The 19,857-nt window shown below is 46.6% G+C and overlaps 1 protein-coding gene across 1 annotated transcript in view; it reads right to left on the bottom strand.

Annotated features, from left to right (window-relative positions):
• Positions 1-488: 488 nt before the first annotated feature.
• atxn7l1 (ataxin 7-like 1) overlaps positions 489-19,857 on the bottom strand; it is a gene marked incomplete at its 3' end in the record, with an annotated part of 36,577 nt that continues 17,208 nt past the window's right edge. The window contains exons 3-11 of the mRNA XM_080022374.1: positions 15,316-15,520; positions 13,913-14,334; positions 9,723-9,805; positions 8,519-8,767; positions 6,465-6,626; positions 5,001-5,122; positions 3,610-4,149; positions 1,179-1,457; positions 489-618 (exon numbers count right to left, since the gene is read on the bottom strand). Coding sequence (XP_079878500.1) covers positions 489-618; positions 1,179-1,457; positions 3,610-4,149; positions 5,001-5,122; positions 6,465-6,626; positions 8,519-8,767; positions 9,723-9,805; positions 13,913-14,334; positions 15,316-15,520 — 2,192 coding nt within the window. The remainder of the gene's footprint in view (positions 619-1,178; positions 1,458-3,609; positions 4,150-5,000; positions 5,123-6,464; positions 6,627-8,518; positions 8,768-9,722; positions 9,806-13,912; positions 14,335-15,315; positions 15,521-19,857) is intronic.

Here is a 19,857-nt window from a genome sequence, read left to right as displayed (position 1 = left end):
TTCCGCTGACCCCGACGTGGAAACCAGGAATAGGGACAAGCTATAACAGGAAGTCATCTCTAATTTGGTTCAGTAATGGGGAAACAGAAAGTAAAAGTGAAAAAAGTAAAAATAAAAATAAAAATGAAAACCTTTCCAATGTGGTTATTGTCAACAACAATGACTCAGACTATATAAAACAGTCTGGCCTTTGGAGCTTTGGGGAAAAAAATTAAAAAATAAAAACGCAAAAAAAACTAAAAACAAAGCAAGCAGATTCCCTTGACGGAGGGCGAGTTTATGAATCCGTCGTCTCGTTATGAAAACCGACCAGGACGCGAGCCTTTCCATCGAAGGATCCGCTACCATGGGATGGAGATCCCTACCAGTCCATACGAGGGCATATCGTGGCGAGACGCGGGGAGTCGGCCCGTCACACAAGGCCTCCCAATATCCCAGAATCCATAGTGGGCGAGTGTCAAACTGTCAGTGAGGGAAGGGAGTCACTGTCACTGCGCAACGGAGGGTTGCTCCATCAGTGGCAGAGTGGTGAGGTCAAAGGTCACAAACGGTGGTGGCCCGCACAGCTGCCCGACGTTCTGCCTGTTCCGCAGACCTTCGTCAATGGTGCATCTTATCCTGGAGGAGAGAGGGGAGGAAAAGATGGATTACATTGGTATTAAACCATTTAAATAATAATACAATTACGATTTGTAGTGACGTTGCTGAGCTACACATTCAACTCAGCTATATGCCCCACCTAAATGGTCAACAATGGCCATTTTACCCCCCCCTGCACGGAAAAATATAGACAGAGGATTGTAACCTTCCTGAGCCTGAGGATTTCATTTAAATAGGTAACATATCTCGGTGCATTTGTCTTTTGCATGTTCTAAGTCATCACAATATCACATTCCAGTAGGAAGCGACGCAACTCCCTGTTTCTGGTTTCACGTCAGTGCGGATGTGGCAAAAAGAGCTGACTTGCGGGAGAGAAAAGGAGTCAATAAAACCCCCAAAAAAACCCTGGTAAAATGCACAGTTTAAAAAACGTTTTCCCGTATAAAACATTGTGTGACAACACTGCGAGCTTCGTCAGTTCTAAAGTTGTAAATGACGGGGCCAGATATTTGGGTGGAAGGATTAGCCCATCCTTTAACAATATCCCCTTTGGACCCTGGGTCCAACAGACATCCCACGTCACGGAGCCTACCTGTCCTGGGGACTCGGGCCCCAGGGAGAGGATCCCCCCGGCGTCGCTCCCCTTCCTGAAGAGGCCGCCCAAGCCGCCGCCCGGCCTGCTCAGCTTACTGGCCTTGGTGCCGTAGGGGCTGGGGCTCCTCCTCCTCCTCCCTCTGGCTCCTCCGCCGTACGCCAGGGGGCTGGAGGGCGGCGCGGCGAGCGGTTGGGAGACGGGAGCCGAGTCCTTTTTCGGGGAGCGGAAGACGTTGCCGGAGCCGTTGGGGGCCGAGTCCAGGCTGGAGCAGGACGACAAGGAGTGCTCAAATTAGAATGAAAGAAAGAAAAGTGAAGTTGTTATTGTGAACTATCTACCCGTAGACACAATTTGGCTAATGTCCTGAAACAGACCGACTTGGAAAGATAGGGTCGGTGTTTACGACCTCCTCCAAGGACACCGTGAGAGGGCGGGAGCCGAGTGTTGCACAGCTACAAGGGAGTTCATTTGCGCCACTGATTTACCGCGTTTCGCATTTACGTGCGAATCACACCCCACAAACGGCCCTCCGACTGCTCAGGCCCCTTCGGTGGCGCCCGTTCGGAGCGCGAGGTGACGGTGCCCCGGCGCGCATCGGCACGTCCAGTACAACGCTGTCAGAAGAACAACGGCGTTAGGGAACACCCAAAGAGTCCAAACTGAAGAACACTGCGAAACCTTTATCTTTTAATGGGGAAGTTTCACAATTTAGCAACCGTGGTTATCTTCTTCGGTCGACCCTGCGTGAGTAATGACATAATAATAAATTAAAAAAAAAAAAAAGACAAGGTCGTTCAGTCAGTTTTAGAATGTCAGGGGTGGGAACACAACGCACCGTCGACCGCATAATAAACAAGTGGTGCCTGGTTAGTTTCCCGAGCCTTTAAATATTTAAAGCTTCGCTGTCTCCTTCACCCTTTCACAACTGGAAGTTAAATAAATATTGCAGTCCTTTTCCACACCCAGCGATCCCTCTATTAGGCCACGGTCCACGCCTCCCAAAAGCGACACGGCGAAGCGGTTGAGTCGCGGTTTGAATGAGCGCTCCGACGGGGAAGGGCGGGGGATCTCAGTGCCGCCGCGCGTCGGCTTCAGCGCATTTCCTGGGAATTTCCACGCCTCGCCGCGTCCGGGGGCCGAGGCTCCGCGGAGGGTTGAGCGATAAACGGAACACAGCCCAACGAATGATAACCGGCGGGCAGCGGTCGCCGGAGAAAACGCGTCGTTATTGAGGGAAGGCGGAGAGTCCTCCAGCGGCCGGGCTACGGCGTCCGGAGACGGCGGCAGGGCGCTTCCACGAGAGAGCGGGGGAAAAACTGGACTATTGAAGAGTGCAAAAAAATGTCCCCCTCTTCTGACTAACACTGACGAAGAATTTTTCTTATTTCTTATTTCTATGGAGACAGCGGGGGCTCGAAAATTGGGTGCGAACAGCCGAAGCCATGGATCCATCAATCATCTGCCCCTGTGTCTGAGCGCTGCACCTCAACAGCACCTGAGCATAACCTGAAAGGCGGGCTCTGGTGCGAGACTTCTTTATGGGCTCTCCTTCCCCCAGAGACAGGAGCGCATGTACGAAAAAACAAACGAATACAACCGTCACACACGCGCGCGCTCGCACGCAGTTCTTCACGAAACCACGTTAGACAAGGGGCGTGTCATGGTTTCAGTGTGACTGGGAACAAAACAGTAGACAATGTAAACAAACAACGACATAAAACTGTAAATCTTGACCCAAGTATCTTGAGCCGTTCAAAAGAATCGGATGCGTTCGCGAACGACCCAACACTACGGTAGAAGCAGCGTGGAGCACCCGTGCTTTGGCAGAGGGGAGCGGGGACCGGTGGGCGAGCGTGGGGGTTCTCCGCCGTGCTCCCCCACGGTGCGATCCCCACACTCACAACATTTCACGGTCCCCCATGCGGGACAAAAGTCGGTAACTTCTGATTTCTAATTGGGATATAGCAATGATGGAATCATACACAGATATTCCCGTCTATTTACGCCAGCGTCCCGAATTTCAACGCGCGTCGCATCGCGCAGGTTACGGAGGTGGAGCCGATTAAAACCCCTGTCTATTGGGACCGAGACCCCGGTTTTTCCTTTCCCACTGATAACAAATGCCGGATGTTAGCGGGTGTCATCGGGTTTTTAGTGCAGCGGGAAAGGGGTATTATTGACGGATTCAAGTGTAAGGGCCTGTGGGGTTACAGAGGTTTGGACATACAGTCAGCACCTTGCTGAATCCAAGCTGAACTCAGAATTCAGATGTTCTGGAGGTCCCATCTGGTTCTGGACAGCTGCACCGAACATAGCGCTCACCGAACGTAGCGCATGTAAATCTTGCAAACCCGTGGAGGGAGCCCTCCGTGATCGCGGACCTCTCGGCATCTTTTGTCTCCCGGGGCACCCACCTGTACTGGGTGCCGTGGCTCACGGAGCGGTCCACCAGGGAGAGCCAGTACTCCTCCCTGCTCCCCGGCCGGCCTCCCCCACGCTCGGGGCCTCTTCTCTGACCAGGGGTCGCCACCCCCACCCCCACCGAGTCCGGGCAGCAGCTGCTGCCGTTCCTCTTGTGGTTCGCCACGCTCGGAGAAGAAGAGGAGGAGGACGAGGAAGACGGCGACCACGATGAAGAGGGGTTTTTCCTCTTCTTGGCCCCCGCCAGATAGTCCTCCCTCTCTCTGGAGGGCCTGGCGGGACTGTGGCTGCCGTTGCAGGGTTTCCCGTGCAAGGAAACAAGGGCGGGTGACGGGGAAGAGTCTTTGACGCCGAACACCCCGGCGGTGGACGCCGACTGGGGGGCGGTGGCGGCGTAGGCGGAGGGGTCGCAGGGCGAGGGGGAGGAGTGCCGAGGGGGGTCCGGGGAGGTGGGGGAGGGAGGGCGGGGCTGTTGCGGCGAGACGGTGGAGTTTCCAGAGGCGAGGAAGCTCTCGGTCGCCAGAGGAACCTTCCTGCAACGCAGAGAGAAGCAAAGATGCTTTTTTTTTTTTTTCCCCCAAAACCATCACTCTACTGACCATTTTTCGAGTGAAATCGGTTAAGGTTCAACAAATTAAAGGTTAAGGGGTTCAAATTTAATTCAGAAAATGAAAGAAACTCCGAAACGTGTGGTTAAGCTAATTAACCAAAAGCTTTTTAATGATTTTCTACTACAAAAAGTTGCATTGGTAATGATTTTAAGAATTGCTAGTTATATTTTTACATTTGATCCAATACACGAGGCTGCTGTCAATCTCTTAGGTCAAAATATCTAAATGATCTGACCAAAAGTTGCCGAAATTAAAGGTCAAAATGCCAAACCTCTCAATTCCCAGGCAAGGTCATTGTTATTGTTGTTGCAGTAAGATATATATTATATAATAGAGAGAAGCCATTTACTGATTTAATCAATGTTTTTCCTCGTGACATTAACTATATAAACTATAATTAACTATATAAACTTAGGAAGAATCACTTGAGGTAGGTTAAAAAGTCAATTAACACGCAATTCTGAGCGTCTCTTGGCCGATAAATTGCTAAAATCGAAATCCCTTAATACAACTCTCATCTCCATCGCTGCCACTTTATCGTTGACCAGAACAAACTCTTCTTCCTTCTCCCATTTTGCTTCTTCGTACTGAAAAAAAACAAATGGAACCCAGCGGCAACGTCATTAACGTTTCCTCAAAGTCTGATTGGGGATTGAGGAGATCGCGCGCGCGCGCACACACACACACACACACACACACACACACACACACACACACACACACACACACACACACACACACACACACACACACACACACACACACACACACACCTCCACATTTGTGCGTTGAGGTGTTTCTCCACCATGTTCTGAAGCGCCAGCCTCATCCGGTCCCACCGGCGGTCGAACACAAAGTGGCCTCGCCCCATCAGCCTGTTGCTGAACACACAGAACTACAGAGGGAGGGGAGAGGAGACGGGGGAGAGGAGGAGGAGGAGAGGAGGAGGGAGGTGAGGAGAGGAGGAGGAGGAGGAGGAGGAGGAAGAGAAGGGAGGGGGCATCAGCAGGGTTAAGTGTAAAAACCAAGGCGGCCCCCGGGTGACGTCAAATGACAGACCGAGCCATGAAAACCATTGATGACAAACAGCAGCGACGTGCGGAACACGGCAGAAAGAAAAATAATTACAAACAATTACCTCAGCTCTTACGAGATCTGAGGAAAACCTCAATAGATGGATGTAAAAAATAAAATATATATATATATAGAAAAAAAACACACCACAAAAATATGATGATAAACCCAAATGTTCGACATACACACTTGAATAATTAAATACATTTAACACAAAAGCTCTAGTCATGTCAGTCTGTTTGCTTAGGCTTTTAGCATCTGGTGCCCGAGCGTTGTTAAACGTGCGCACCACATGAGTAAAGCACGACACAGACATCAAGACACAAGCGTTTCACGTGACGTAGATGCATGCAGTTGGCGGTGACAGTTCCGCGTTTTACGGGATTCTTTTGGTTAAGAAGTTAACAACTCATTTATGAGACTAATAAAATGGGTCTCACGGGGGATAAAAGCAAAATCAGTGGCCAGACTATTGTCGGAAAGGAGTCTGTGAAACTGACGTTGTGACATAAAATAATCATTTTGTGATTGAAAATAATAATAGAAAATATGTTTTTATGTGGGTACTGTTTTACAGCCTGCACCAGAGGTTGAGAGTTCAGTGCTTTGTTTGGATCTCTAATTATCAGCCTGCAGTGTTAGGACCTTGACTAAAGAGTTTAAATAATTACTATCTCAAGCAACAATATTAGTTTAACTGAACTCAATATAAAGGTATGTCTACAGGACTGCCCTGGCTCGACTTTTTTTTTTTTTTTTTTTTTTTTTTTTTTTTTTTAAACACAGTTATGTGTAAAATGATTTGGTTATAATATTGTGAACTTTACATCTAATAACATGGCTTCATTACAGGAACCCTGCTGAATTTCCAAAAATGGAGAAACATGGATGCTAGGGAGTTTATTTAGAAGTGAACTAAAATAAAATATGTAAAATAAAATGATAAAATATTTTTTTTTGATAAAAATATATATTTTTTTCCATATTCAAATATATATACAATTAAATATTATGTATATTATATAATATGATTATATAAATATATATAAATATATATTAAATATAAAAAATGGCAATGCTTGTTCAAGATTCACTCATCATATCACTTAGTTCTGTGTGATGAGTGAGATGAGCATTTGGGGGGCGGTGTTCCAGGTCCTTACCCCGAGCGGTCGAGGGTGGTGGGTGGAGAAGTGGCAGGGGGGTCCGTCGGCGTCGTCGGGGGTCTCGGCTTCTCCGTCGTCGCTGGAGAGCGGAGCGCCGTCCGCGGGGGTCCGAGCCCAGCCGTGGGGCAGAGGGTCCGTGTGCGAGGCCGAAGCCGGGGTCTGGAGGACAGCGACGGAGGTAGAGGAGGTCGACCCCGGAACCCTGAGCCGTGGGATGGAACGGCAGTAAGAACCGGGAATTACGGAGCAAAAAAACAAAAAAACAAAACAGAAGGAAGAGAAAGTGGAGAAAAGAGACGAGGCCGAGCGGAATGAAACAGACGGATGATGGAGGAGAGAGACGAGGAGGGGAAGTGAGTAAATGGAGAGAGGGAGGCAGCCGAGGCAGAGTGATGAAGAGGGAAATGAAGAGGAGAGGAGACGGGGAGAGTGGGTGGAAAGAGATGAAGTGCGAGCGAGAGAGAGGAAGGGAGGGAGGGAGAGAGAGAGAGAGGGAGGGAGAGAGCGGTAAAGTAAAAGGTACAGAAGGAAAATAAGACAGATTGGTGGAGTGAGACACTCAGCGGTTGCGGAGGATGGTCAAGGAGGCAAATAAAAAGGAAGGAAAGGAAAGAAAACACAGACTGAAATATGTTCATTGAATATTAAAGTGTCAAATCACAAATCCCGCCCTTTTGAAACAAGAGATAAATAGAAAAGACAAATGTTATATGTCAATATTATTATATCATATCTAATACTATTAGATGATATATATAATCTAACTAGATTTTACTACATATACTATACAATGTATACAATCTATATATACTGCATATATATATATATAAAATATAAAAAAATATACGACAATAATATATTTATGTAAAAAATATATATTTTTGGAGAGCCTACTGAAGAATAAAAAACAAAGACACTGAATTGGACAGACACTACTACTTTATTTTGGTGCAAGCCATGAAATAAAAAAAGAATTTAAAAAAATCTGAAAAACTTGCACAAAAAAAAACCAACTTGGCACAAGCTTTTTTATCCTTTATTTTTTATTTTATTTTTTTTAATTTCCAGAAGGGGCATAATATAGCACTTTGGTCTACAGCGACCCCTAGTGACGAAAAGAGGAAACGACCGGCTTCCCCTCACGCCTAGTTGACTTCAGGTGAAGGCCTCTGCAGACTCCCCCTGTGTTTTGGTTTTGACTCCAGAGAAAGGTTCACGTCATCAGCACATTCCTTCACCGTGGATGTCGGGTGGATGTCTCGGCGGGTCGGTGTTACATTGCAGGAGACGGCTGATTAATCGCCCTCAGACGAGTCAGAGGCTCCAGTGAAGCGCTGTCGGTGCCCGTGAATTATTTTGCCACGATCGTGTCGCGCGTCCGCTGTGACAATGTCAGCGCGACTAGACCTGGCCGGTCGCGGGTGGACCGCTGAAATATATAATGGGTTGTACAGCGGAGCAGGGGCCGACAAAAAAAATGTACATCTTGCACGTCCTGAATTCTGCTAAGATGAAGATTTATACTTGAGTTCCATCGCACGATCTGACTCACACTAAACCTAAACACTAGACCTTGACTCCTCAGATTATAGCGTGTACTCCCATGTGCCTGCATGTTTCCATATTGAGAGCACGAAAGCTTTTTAAAGTGGTAATCTGGGAGATTATTTTGCAAGAAAACAGATAAAATTGATTTTGGTATTTATTGCATATCCATTTAGCTGGCAGCTTTTCAAGAAACCATTGTTGGTGGCGGTGCCCGCCTTTCCCGGCCAGATCGAGATCGCAAGGAGTGAATTTGATAAAGCAGCGTAGGAAGTGGTGGTCAGTTAACTGTCGATATGGATGAGAAGAAGAAAAAAAAAGCAACAAAAGATATCCCCACTACCTCAGGGGAGCACGAAAGAAAAAACCCCAACAACAAATCAATCGATCAAGAGAAGGCAAACTTTTGAGAAAAGAACCGACAATGGCCACCAACGGAATTCTGGGACCAAGCCAGACAATCTCGTGGATTGCCCCTACAAAACGCGGTGCTCCTACCTCGGTACGTGTGCGTTGGCGAGCCGGAGCTTCAGCGTGGACAGGGCTCGGCCGTTGGGGCAGTGAGGCCTACTGGGAGAAGGGGTTTCCTGGCCGCTGCCGTCCTTCCTCCCCTGTCCCCCTCCACCTCCTGCCCTCTCTTTCTCCTTCACCCCTTCTCTCTCCTTCTCCTTGGCTCGCCCCTTGTGCTCGGCCAGGAGGATGTCAAAGTCTGTCCTTCGGTCGGGAACGGCCCGCCGGTGCGTTAGGGAGTGGGTCTGGAGGAAAAAAGACATGGAGCGACACGTTGAGGAGCATTTAGAAGCTGTCAAACCCCGGAGTTGATCGCTCCTACAGTGCGGGAGACTACTCCCACCTCCGGCCAAAAAAAACAATATTTCTTCCCTGAATCGAGCAGCCGGAGCTGGAACCGTCATAAGTCCTTCATAGATGCCCGATCACAATTACTTGAGGTTGACCGCGACCACGTTCCCGGTGAAATTTAAGGAAAATGCCGACGTGAGAAACGCTGCTACGAACAGAATGAATACATGGCGCACGTTTCGGGTGCAATTTAGGTCCAAGTCGTTCTGTGCTGCGCAGAACCCCAACGTCATCGGAAGAGCCGAATTATAAAAGTATTCAATTAACATTTTATTTTAATATTTTTATGCATTTAATATAAATGAATATTAATCCGCTATGAAAATCAATCACGGGGAACACATTAGCAGGGGTAAAGCAGAGGTAAAGCAAGTTAGTAATTTGAAGTTATAAGTAGTTCTACCTGACGGGGGAAAAGAAAAAAAGGAAAAACGCTCATGCAGCCTTAATTACTTAACGACAAAACGATGAGCAGTAAAGGCTGCGCGGGGGGGGGGTAATTAGAGGCCTCAGTGTCAGCGCAATAGGACGTTCCAGGCTCCACATCTATTATTTCCCTGTTGAGGAGAGAGAGAGCGAGACAGAGAGAGAGAGCGAGCGAGAAAGAGAGAGAGAGAGAGAGAGAGAGAGAGAGAGAGAGAGCGAGTGAGAAATAGAGAGAGAGAGAGAGAGAGAGAGAGAGAGAGAGAGAGAGAGAGAGAGAGAGCCTCGCCCCTCCTTCGGCGGTTATTAAATAAGAACCGGGAGAGATGGAGAGATAATGGAGACGAAGAGGAGAGGGCGTGCGAGTGGATGGTCCCGAGTGTTTTTTTTGTTTTGTTTTTTTTCCCCCCTCCCCATCGCTCGTACCTTGCAGGTGAGCGACCGCGTGCAGGCTCGTTTCGTCTCGGGGTCCGGGACCCCGCAGTGCTTGTTGGGGTCGAACACCCTCCCTGGGGGAAGAAAAAAAAAACAAAACCAAAAAAAAAAAAAAAAAACACGGGACAACGTTAGATTTGAGGCCTTTTTTACCGCATTGGCGTACTCATTGGATTGCTGTGCACCGTTTTATTCCATCCTAATTCATTTTCTTCGGTTGGTGTCGATGGTTAAATACCGGCTGACACACACCAGCAGTCCGCTGTGACTGACATCCGCCCAAATGAGCGCTCACTCCGCTGGATCACGGGGTGCGGCTGAGAGGGAAAGTGTCCCGACCGCCGGAAAAATGACAACCCTCAATTTTGGGCTGCGAGACATATCATTTTATCATTTTCATTGTCGGAGCAAATTGAAGAGGCGACGTGATGCACAAACATAACGCACAAATGCGGCAGATGTGCAGTTAAAGGAACAGTTTGGATTTATTTGAGGAGCGTGTCGATTTTTTTTGGAGGATGTGGGTAGGGTTAATTCCCATAGAAACCCACATTGTTCCTCCACACTAGTAATTATTTAATGCATTCACTAACTTTACATAAACGTAAAAAAAAAAATCAGAGTTATTCCTTAAAATATATATACACACATATCATACCTTGAAAACAGTATCTGTATGCTCTATATAGGATTATATCAAATGATTTCAATCATCAGTGCAATCTGTTCTTGGTAATAACGTTTAACTAATTAAATATTAATTATGAATAGGTGTCACTGGTCACAAAACTGTTAAATAGCTTCTAATAACGTAAAAAACATGAAATTGTTATACAACATGCACGCTATAACACAATCAATTCTTTGCGCGTTTTTCCCCATTTTATGCAGCCGTGTTTTTAGGTGCATTCTATTCTACTAAATCTTTTTTTATTATTTGATTTTGATAGCTGTTGTAAGTATGTTTTAATGTACAGTATATATTATAGGGTATATTTTGGTGGAACGGCGATGCACTCTTTAGCAGCCTTAAAGCAGAGTTGACAACACGCAAGAACAGCCTTGAGATGTTACGGCTCGAGCAGGGAGGTTTCCAAACCAAAGCAATGACCACACACACTTCCTGTGTTAGGTCTGCTGACTGAAATGCTCCACATACAGTACAACTTGATCGAAATACGCACAGGGCGCTTTGAAATGAGATCTGCATTCATGTAGAAGCCTGATACCCGAAGCACCGACATGTCAGATATTAAGGGAAACAAATCCTCAGCCAAACTTCCCTGTATACATGAAGGTAAAATACACAAATAAATAAATTAAATAGGGACTGATTTTTTTCTTTTTTGGGGGTGCAAATAAAGACTTCAAGGAGAGAAAAATGGATTCATCATTCGTCTAAACAAGAAAAGCTTTCGTCTTTGATCGTTTTTATTGCCTGGCATCGAGTGTTGGCTGCGTAGTCATGTGTTGCCTGTTGTTCCAGTTCAACGAGAAAAAGCATTTAATTGCCAAAAAAAAAAAAAAAAAAGACAGACTAAACGTCTGATCCTTATGTATGATTCATTATTTTAAGTTTAAGCATGGATGCTTTTCCCCTCCTTCCCCATGTCCCGGAAAGGTCTCGTATTGGGGCCAGCGGTCGAAGTTGCTGACGGGAGGCAACAAGACCGAGGACGAGTGTAAACGCTGTTTATTTTCAGGATGTCATCATCTAATACTGGCTCCTAATCCCCGTAATAAGCGTGCTCTCTGGCAGGGTGCAGTGCGCTAAGGGCAGGGCAATAAACAGTAGAGTAGTAGTCCGTGCACACGCACACGCGCGCGCACACACACACACACACACACACACACACACACACACACACACACACACACACACACACACACACACACACACACACACACACACACACACACACAGTGAGTCAGGGGTCAGTTCAAGAGAGATAGAGAGATGGAGAGAGAGACGGTGAATTCAAGGGAGCTAGAGACAAGGGAGCTCAGGAAAAAGGAAGGACAGACACGAGAGGGCGGGCGAGAGAGACAGAGGGAATAAAAGAGGAGACAAATGGAGACGAATGCACTGGGGCGGAGAGGAGGAGAGCGAGGTTGACAAATACACAGCGAGACGCGAGAGGTGGAGGGGCTTTTTTTTTTTTTTTTTTCTTCTAATAGAGAAAGAGAAGCAGCTTTTGGCAGGAGGAGCTTGTGAATTACGCCGTTTTGAATCAGAGGCCTTGGAACGCAGCACGATACAGCACCACACCGCACGAGGGAGGGGCGAAACAAACAGAATAAATTAAAATCCTTAAAATAAAAAAGAAACAATAAATCACCCCTAAAAGTGGCGACGCAAAAATTAAACATTGTTGGTGGAGCACTCAGTAAGAGGGAAGTTGAAAAAAGGACAGCAGGTGGAGTGCTGCAGTGGGAGGAGGAGTGATGAAGAACCAGAGTGTCTCCAAGCAGCGCCACGCCCCATCAGGGACCCGGCACCATCCCGACCCCCAGAGCGGGGCGCCCCTTCCGAACGTCTCGGCGGCGCAAGGGGCTACAGAGCATCCGGAGAGCGGAAACTACCGCTCCAAATACCGGTGAGAAACCCATGGAAGCAATTTTTTCCGAGATGGCGACGGCGCTCGGCGACAGCGCAGCGCGGTGATGACATCATCAGGGCGGGGGAAGGTACTGACTCCGAGGCCCTGTTTACATTTGGCCTCAACGTGCGTCTCCACATGCATCTCAATTGAGCGGATCCCGCTCATAATGCAATTAAACGTGAGAACCTCTGTACGCAGTGCACACACACACACACTTTTTTTTTTTTTTTTTTTTTAAACTAAAGGTCTGACCTGAATGAAGGAAAACAAAAAAAAATAAAAACGTGTGTCCTCTCCGTGCCTCGTCACGCACGTCTCCCTGTTGCTACGGGGTTAAAAAAAAACGGGATGTTTTGTGTAAATACCTCACTCCGAAATAATAAATCCTGCACTTCCGTAACGGGTAGGCTTACCCGACCGGATCTCAAACCGCATTGAGGACACATTGGGTAGGAGACTCACGTCAGTGCCAGGCAGAAACGGGTTCTGAGTTCTAAACTTTTAAAGTGGTAATCCCTGAGATTATTTTGTAAAAAAAAACAATTAAAAAAAAAAAAAAAATCCAATATTAGATTTCTTTCTTTCTTTCTTTTTTTTTTAAGCTGGCTTTTTGTCGGAAAAACAGCCATTCAACATATTTGCGTCAAGTCTGTGCTCCTCTATGTGACGTTTCCACCGATTCCCGGTGGGAATGCGTTTAATACAGCGGGGGAAGCTTGTGTTGCGGTGAAGGTCAGCAGCCTCCGATTAAAAAAAGTATACCCACCACCTCAAGGGACAGAGTAAAAAAAAACAACAAAAAAAAACCCCAAAAAAACTAAAAACAAATCAATAGTCAGAGGAGATTAAACCATATTCAAGAACTTTTACCTAACAGCACCGACAAGCGAAGATAGAGAGTCCAGATAAAAATCAATATCCCTCTCCACTTACAAGACGGGTAACACACTTCTATATGTCAAAAAGTCATTAATATCGGACATATTTGACGTGGCTCGGGTATCTTCCTTGACGCGTGCTATCTGTCAGATATCCAACACCTGAGCCGCTGTGATACAGAGACCCCGCAACACTGCCGGAAGGAAGATCCATCTCTGACACGGCTCTGCGCCTTTGCACTCAAGCAAACAAATGCCGCCGCCTCTGCCGCGTGACTTTAGATAGATGGCGTGACCATGGCGGTGTGACGTTACACAACGGCGTCGGCCTCCAGTGTGACGTTATCACACACGGTTGGAGGAGAATCGCACGGATAAAGCACACAAGTTCAAACGGGATTATAGAGGAATATCTGCAGCGCTAATAAGTTTGAGGGTTCATTTTAACAAGGTGCAGCTCATGATCACCCAAAATGTCGCACCCCTCTCCCGGCATGCCGGCTGCGCTTTTTCCACAAGGGCGGCATTTCCGCCCCGTTTCGCCCCCCCCCCCCCACATTCGCACGTCGATGGCAGCGGCAACCGTGCAAGATGAACACCAGCTCATCGAGAGCACTTAAGGGTTCAGTGTCTTGCTCAAGGACACTCCGACGCGCTGCCAGGAGGAACCGGGGAACCGAACCAGGAACCCTCGACTCACCTGAGAGGCGTCTGTGCGACCCGGACGCCACCTTCGCCCCGTTCTGATGCTTCCTGTCCAGAGGCGGGGCGGCCGGCCTGTGGGTGGGGGAGGGCGAGGGCGACGGCGAGGGCCTCCCCCGGCTCTCCAGCGGGGAGGCGGAGGGGGACCGGGCTGGGGCGGAGGGCGCCGGGTGCCTGTCCAGCGGGGAGCACGCGGGCGAGGGCCTCCGGTCCAGGGAGGAGGGGGGCGTGGGTGGTCCGCCACCGTTGCGGAGGGGGGTCGGGGGTTTGAGGGGGGACGGGGAAGGGGTGGCGGAGGAGGACGAGGAGGAGGAGGAGGCGGAGGAAGAGGACGCAGAGGGGGCGAGGCGGACGTGAGAGGCTGCATTGGCTCTGCCCAGACAGGGAATCTTCTCCAGGCTGACGACCGGGAGGGAGACGCTGCGGAGGGGGAGGGAAGACGACACGTGGGCAGAGTTGGACAAACATGGAGGGAGGGAGGAACAAGGCGTCGGAGGAAATGAGGAAACGTCGCTTTATTGCGTGTCTTTTCAGGCCACATGTGGCCAGGGACGGCGGATGAAAATGAGTCTTTTGGGCAACTCTGGCCCATTTAGCGCTAAGCGACTGAGAATAACGCTCATGGATAGTGATGGAGGAGAGAAAGCGAGGGAGACGGAGGGAAAATATCGCGACGGAAAGAGAGGAATATATCAAAGAGGCAAGATGAAGGCAAAGGTGCCGGGGAGGAGGGGGACGATTATGGACCTTTTTCTGTGGCAGAAGCGACTACAATGATAAATGACTATAACCAGGGTGTCTGCAGGTATCAGAGTTAGATCTTCGACTCTCGCCTCTTAGATCACTTCAAGAGAATTTTGTGCTATATTTAAGACTTATTTTTGGACAAATGACGAGTATGCATTGCAAGAAGGTACTAGATATTTGGCACAGGGCAGAGGTAACTACTAGGTACAAATAGGGCGGGTTATGAACTACATGATTATATGAACTGTTATTTGAAACGGTTTTCCACAGGTCACAGAGCAAGGTATGTGATTGGGAACTGGAATAAATCAAACAATTATGTTTTCTTTTCCTTTTTTGACTTTGGATAGGTCACTCCAAGGATGTTCTTGGATTTCGTTCTACAGGAAGGTATAGATTCCGTTGGATTCATCTGGAACAGGTAAGTGTAGCAGGTGGTTTTGATGGCATCTATTTGGCTACGGTGCAGAAGCAGTCGCCTAATTTTGACAAAAAACAAACACGGATGTTTGTTGAAACACCTCATAAATTCAAACGCGCGCCATTTAACAACTTTATTTTGATTTACTGCCTGTAAATCTAAGTTAAAGACGGGAGCCTTCAGACAGTGATAACCACATGTTTGGATTGGTAAAACATGCAGTGTGTTCTCACCACGTCTTGCTGCGCGCTCCTTTGGGAGGGTAGACGGCCAGCGGGGCTTTGCTGAAGCGGGAGTGGGGGAAGTCCTTGGGGACTCTGAAGGAGAGGGTGTCCCCGGGGCCACAGGGGGGAGCCACGGGCGAAGCCACCGAGGGGGCCTTGGGCTTCATGGATCCCAGGGGGCTCCTGGAGGGGACAGGGGAGCTGTGGCGCTTATCTGGAAACACAAACACGGAGAGGGACGTCCAGGATGAGGAGTGTGTGAGCGCACAGCACACACGCACACACACACACACACACACACACACACACACACACACACACACACACGCACACACACACGCACACACACACACACACACACACACACACACACACACACGTTCATGGTTTGGTTTTGCTCAACTCAGGTGCCAAATACATGTTCAGTGTTTCCACCTACTTGGGCGGGCCGCCCAGGTAAATTAACGGCTGCCAAAGTATAGTGTATTTTGCGACACATTTCAGGATTTTTCCCCATTCTATTTTTATTTTTTCCCCCATCGGCGAGAACGACGCCATCCGCGATTGATGGACTAGTGGACTCGTTCTCTGGTATTGGGTCAAACGATGCGGACATGGCTCTCTAGACAGAAGGTTTGAATCGGGTGGAGAGACAGCAGGAAGTGATGCTGCGTTCACGGGTAATTGGAAAACTGTAATTTGTGACGGAAGTGATGGTGCTTTCACGGGGAGTCGGAAAACTGTAATTCGTGACGGAAGTGATGGTGCCTTCACGGGGAGTCGGAAAACTGTAATTCGTGACGGAAGTGATTCTGCGTTCACGGGAAGTCTGAAAAGTGTAATTAGTGACGGAAGTGATGCTGCGTTCACGGGAACTTGGCAACCTGTAATTTGTGTCGGTAGTCCCCTGACGGCTACCACGACCAAGTATTTTCCAGACCTTTAGGAAACACTGACGTATATTCTCTGCACTTCGTAGTCCTCCCTCTCTTGAAGTTAAAGTTACGTATAGCAGGGCTGGGCGATGTATCGAAATAATATTGATACTGTGATATGAGATTAAATATAGTCTGGGATTTTGTCATGTTATTATTGTGATATAGTTAAAATGTTGTCCTTAAGGCTGCAGTAAAGTAATGCAACTTTCTGACTCTCATAGACCAGCTGTTGTAGCCCAGTGCTGACGTTTGTGTACAGATTGTGGAGTATAATTGAAATGATTTTTACAGCAATGACAAATGAATTTCCCTCCAGCAATGAAGCACAATCGTATCTCAGCTGCCAATCCCCTTTTGTGTGAGCAGAGCAGAAATAACTTTATCAAGGTTGTCCTGACAGAAGGAGAACCCCACCCGTCTGGCACCTCGGGCCGAATAAAACAAACCAAGCAAAGGAGGGATGAGACATGGAAGGATAAAAAAAAATTTAAAAAAAGATGTGAGGAATGAAGACAAAAAAGAGAAGGTCAGAGAAAACGTACAGCGGAGAGGGGAGAAAGGATAGAGGCAGTAAGGCGGCCACAAAATTTTAGGTGATGATTAATTTTCCTAAAAATAATTGCGATTAATGAAATGTCTTTGTTATTCATTTCATGTCACTACTCAAGTATAAGTCTGTAATAGCGTAACGATAGACATTCACCAAATGAAAAACATTAATCCATTTGTCGGCCTATTGACCTTCGGAACATAACAAAATTGGTTATAAACCGTTTTCTTCACCCAGCTGATGAAAATGCAAAGTTCTCACATCGGTTTCAAATAACCTTGACATTTGGACGAAAACATAAAAAAAAACTTAAAAAAACAACGATTTTGCGAAATCGATCGCGATTAGCTCAAACACATGCGATCAGGCAATTACGGTTATAGTGACAGCCCTAGGAGGGATGGAAGAAGGCATGGAAGGGAAAGGGATATAGTGAAAGTTTGAGAAAAGAGGATGAAAAAAAACGAGAAGAAGCTTTAGAATAGCTTTAAAATAGGGAGGAGGGCAAAAGGGAACAAAAAAAAAAGAGAGGAAGATGAAGAGAGTAGACTCACGGTTCTTGCTATGCATGTCTTTATGAGGAAAGGGAGGCGGGGTCAGTGGTCCAGGGCTGTCTGTCTGACTCTAGTGGGACACTACCACCACGCTGCCTGGATGGGAACAGAGGGGAGAACATAGTCATGGATTTTGTCACAACTAATATTTTAACTGACACATTTTCGAACCAATAGGTGGCTGCGGTAGCGGGGAGTGGTTTTGGCACCATCTGCAGGCGGGGGGGTCAGAAATGGCAACTGGCAGGGGACGCAGCTGTCGAAGATTGAGGAAATTAGAGTCTTGTCTATTATTAGTCTATGATTATAGCCTATTATTACAGTCGTCTGCCGGATGTTTGATCCCTCCCTCCCGTTGTCCGTCCGCCATGCCCCACATTGGGCGGCGCTGTAACAAGTCTATTGTTATGGCTGGGGCCAAGTTACAGACCTGGAGACAAGTGGGCAAATAAACATGTATGTATGTAATTGTTTAACAACAATACAACTCCACAAGCCCTTTGTGAACTGTAGCACATCACCCAGTAGTGGAGTCGGACCCAGCCTCGCTGTCGGGATAGAGAGAGATCAAAAATCCAGCAGCTTTTAAAGACTCCGCTAATTACCTCGATCTCCGACAGCGGCGTCCCCTGCCGGTTGCCGGTGCTGGCTCCCCCCACCTGCAGATGGCGGCGAAACCCCTCCCCGCTACCACAGTGTCTATTAGGAAATAAACACTTCCAACTGTCCAAGGCCTTGCGACCTCCCCTGCAATCTGGCACCGCAGGTTAGAATCATTGCATTAGATGGCATTTTCCTTTAGCTTTATTAACAGCAGCACCTGTGGATCTACTACCAGTTCTTACTACCAGTTCTTACCGGCTGCTATCCTGCCGGTATGATGGCAAAGAGGAATCTGGCACCTGCATGTTGTTAGATTAAGGCCCTGGCTGCTGCTCAGAGGCTCTGCCCGGGCCTCAGGCGTGTTCACTATTCCATCAAGGTGAAAAAAACAATCATAAAAACTGGATTGTTTCTCTCTAAACTAGTAAAAAATGGTCAGCAGCAGAGGTGGTGTGGTTCAGAATTTATATTATTACAATAATGCAAGTATCCAAACATAATGTAACATAACAAATATAAAAAATTTAAAATAAAATAAAAAATTCTTGGGAAAAGAAAACTCTCCCCCAAAACACTAAATTGCCATTTCAACATGCCTGATACAAAGAGGACAAGGACCAATATTGAGACAAAGACAAAAAAGAACATTATTATTATTAATAATTGTAAAATGGCCGGTAGCAGAGGTGTCAGTATTATCATTATTATTATAACAATAATAACAATAACAATAATAATAATAATAATAATAATAATAATAATATTCATAATCATAATAATAATCATAATCATAATAATATTCATTATAATTACCGTGTCGTGATTTTATCACGTTCACAAGAATGGGAAGGACGAATGGATGAGGATAAAAATACATAAATACATAAAATAGATAGATCAATAGATCATGGTTACAAAACACAAGAAACACAGTATGGTCCCTGTAGCCAGAGGTTAAAGTTGTGCAGCACATACTGTACCGTAAGGAGAGGAAAGAGATAAAATAATCCTATAAAGCATTTTTCAGCTGGACTAAACATGAACAAAACAAAAAAACACCCGTTATGGTCTGTTTGTTTAGTTAGACTTCATAGGAAAATGGACACACAAGTTATTGCAAACAAACATAACCAAAGTGTCAAATAAGCATAAATAATAAGTCTCACACAGACGCGCGCACACACACACACACACACACACACACACACACACACACACACACACACACACACACACACACACACACACACACAAACAAACACAAACACACAAACACACACTTCTTTTTCTGGCCCGGCATAAATACACTTGGCAGGGCTTAAGTCAAAAAGAAGCCAAGACGGCCGGGGCCAAGTTTAGCTGCAAACACATGGTGAAAAACAAGACAAAGCAGCGCTTACACCAAGACACTTTTGTTATGTTCAATGGCATGTTATGTTCTGAAGAAGGCCATTTGGCCAAAAGGATAGCAGGTTGTGTGCGTATTATTATTATTATTATTATTATTATTATAATTATTATTATTAATAACATCATCATTATGATTATCATTATTATTATTAATTATTATCATCATCATCATCATTATGATTATCATTATTATTATTATTATTATAAGCTTTATTGGTAAATGGTTAGTTGTACCAGACTTCATATTTCTTGTAACTCAGAACATTCGGAGCAGTGTGTGTCATGGTAAATCCATAGTGATTTAAGGGAGGCTCGAGCATTTTGATGTCGCCAATTGATCTGACCACATTCTCTGCGGTGAAGTGCAGCCATTAAGAAATACAAGCTTGGCCAATTTGCGCCGCTGAATTTATGAAGTATTGGCTCAACAGACTGCCGATCCGTTATGAGCGAGTCTATAATGTTTAAGTGCTTTTGGAGCTGAGTGAAGTATCAC

This window comes from Zeus faber, assembly GCF_960531495.2.
Source record: "Zeus faber genome assembly, chromosome: 21".
NCBI classification, from domain to species: domain Eukaryota; kingdom Metazoa; phylum Chordata; class Actinopteri; order Zeiformes; family Zeidae; genus Zeus; species Zeus faber.
Note: the sequence above shows the minus strand (reverse complement) of the source record. Positions and strands in the feature narration are given on the sequence as shown.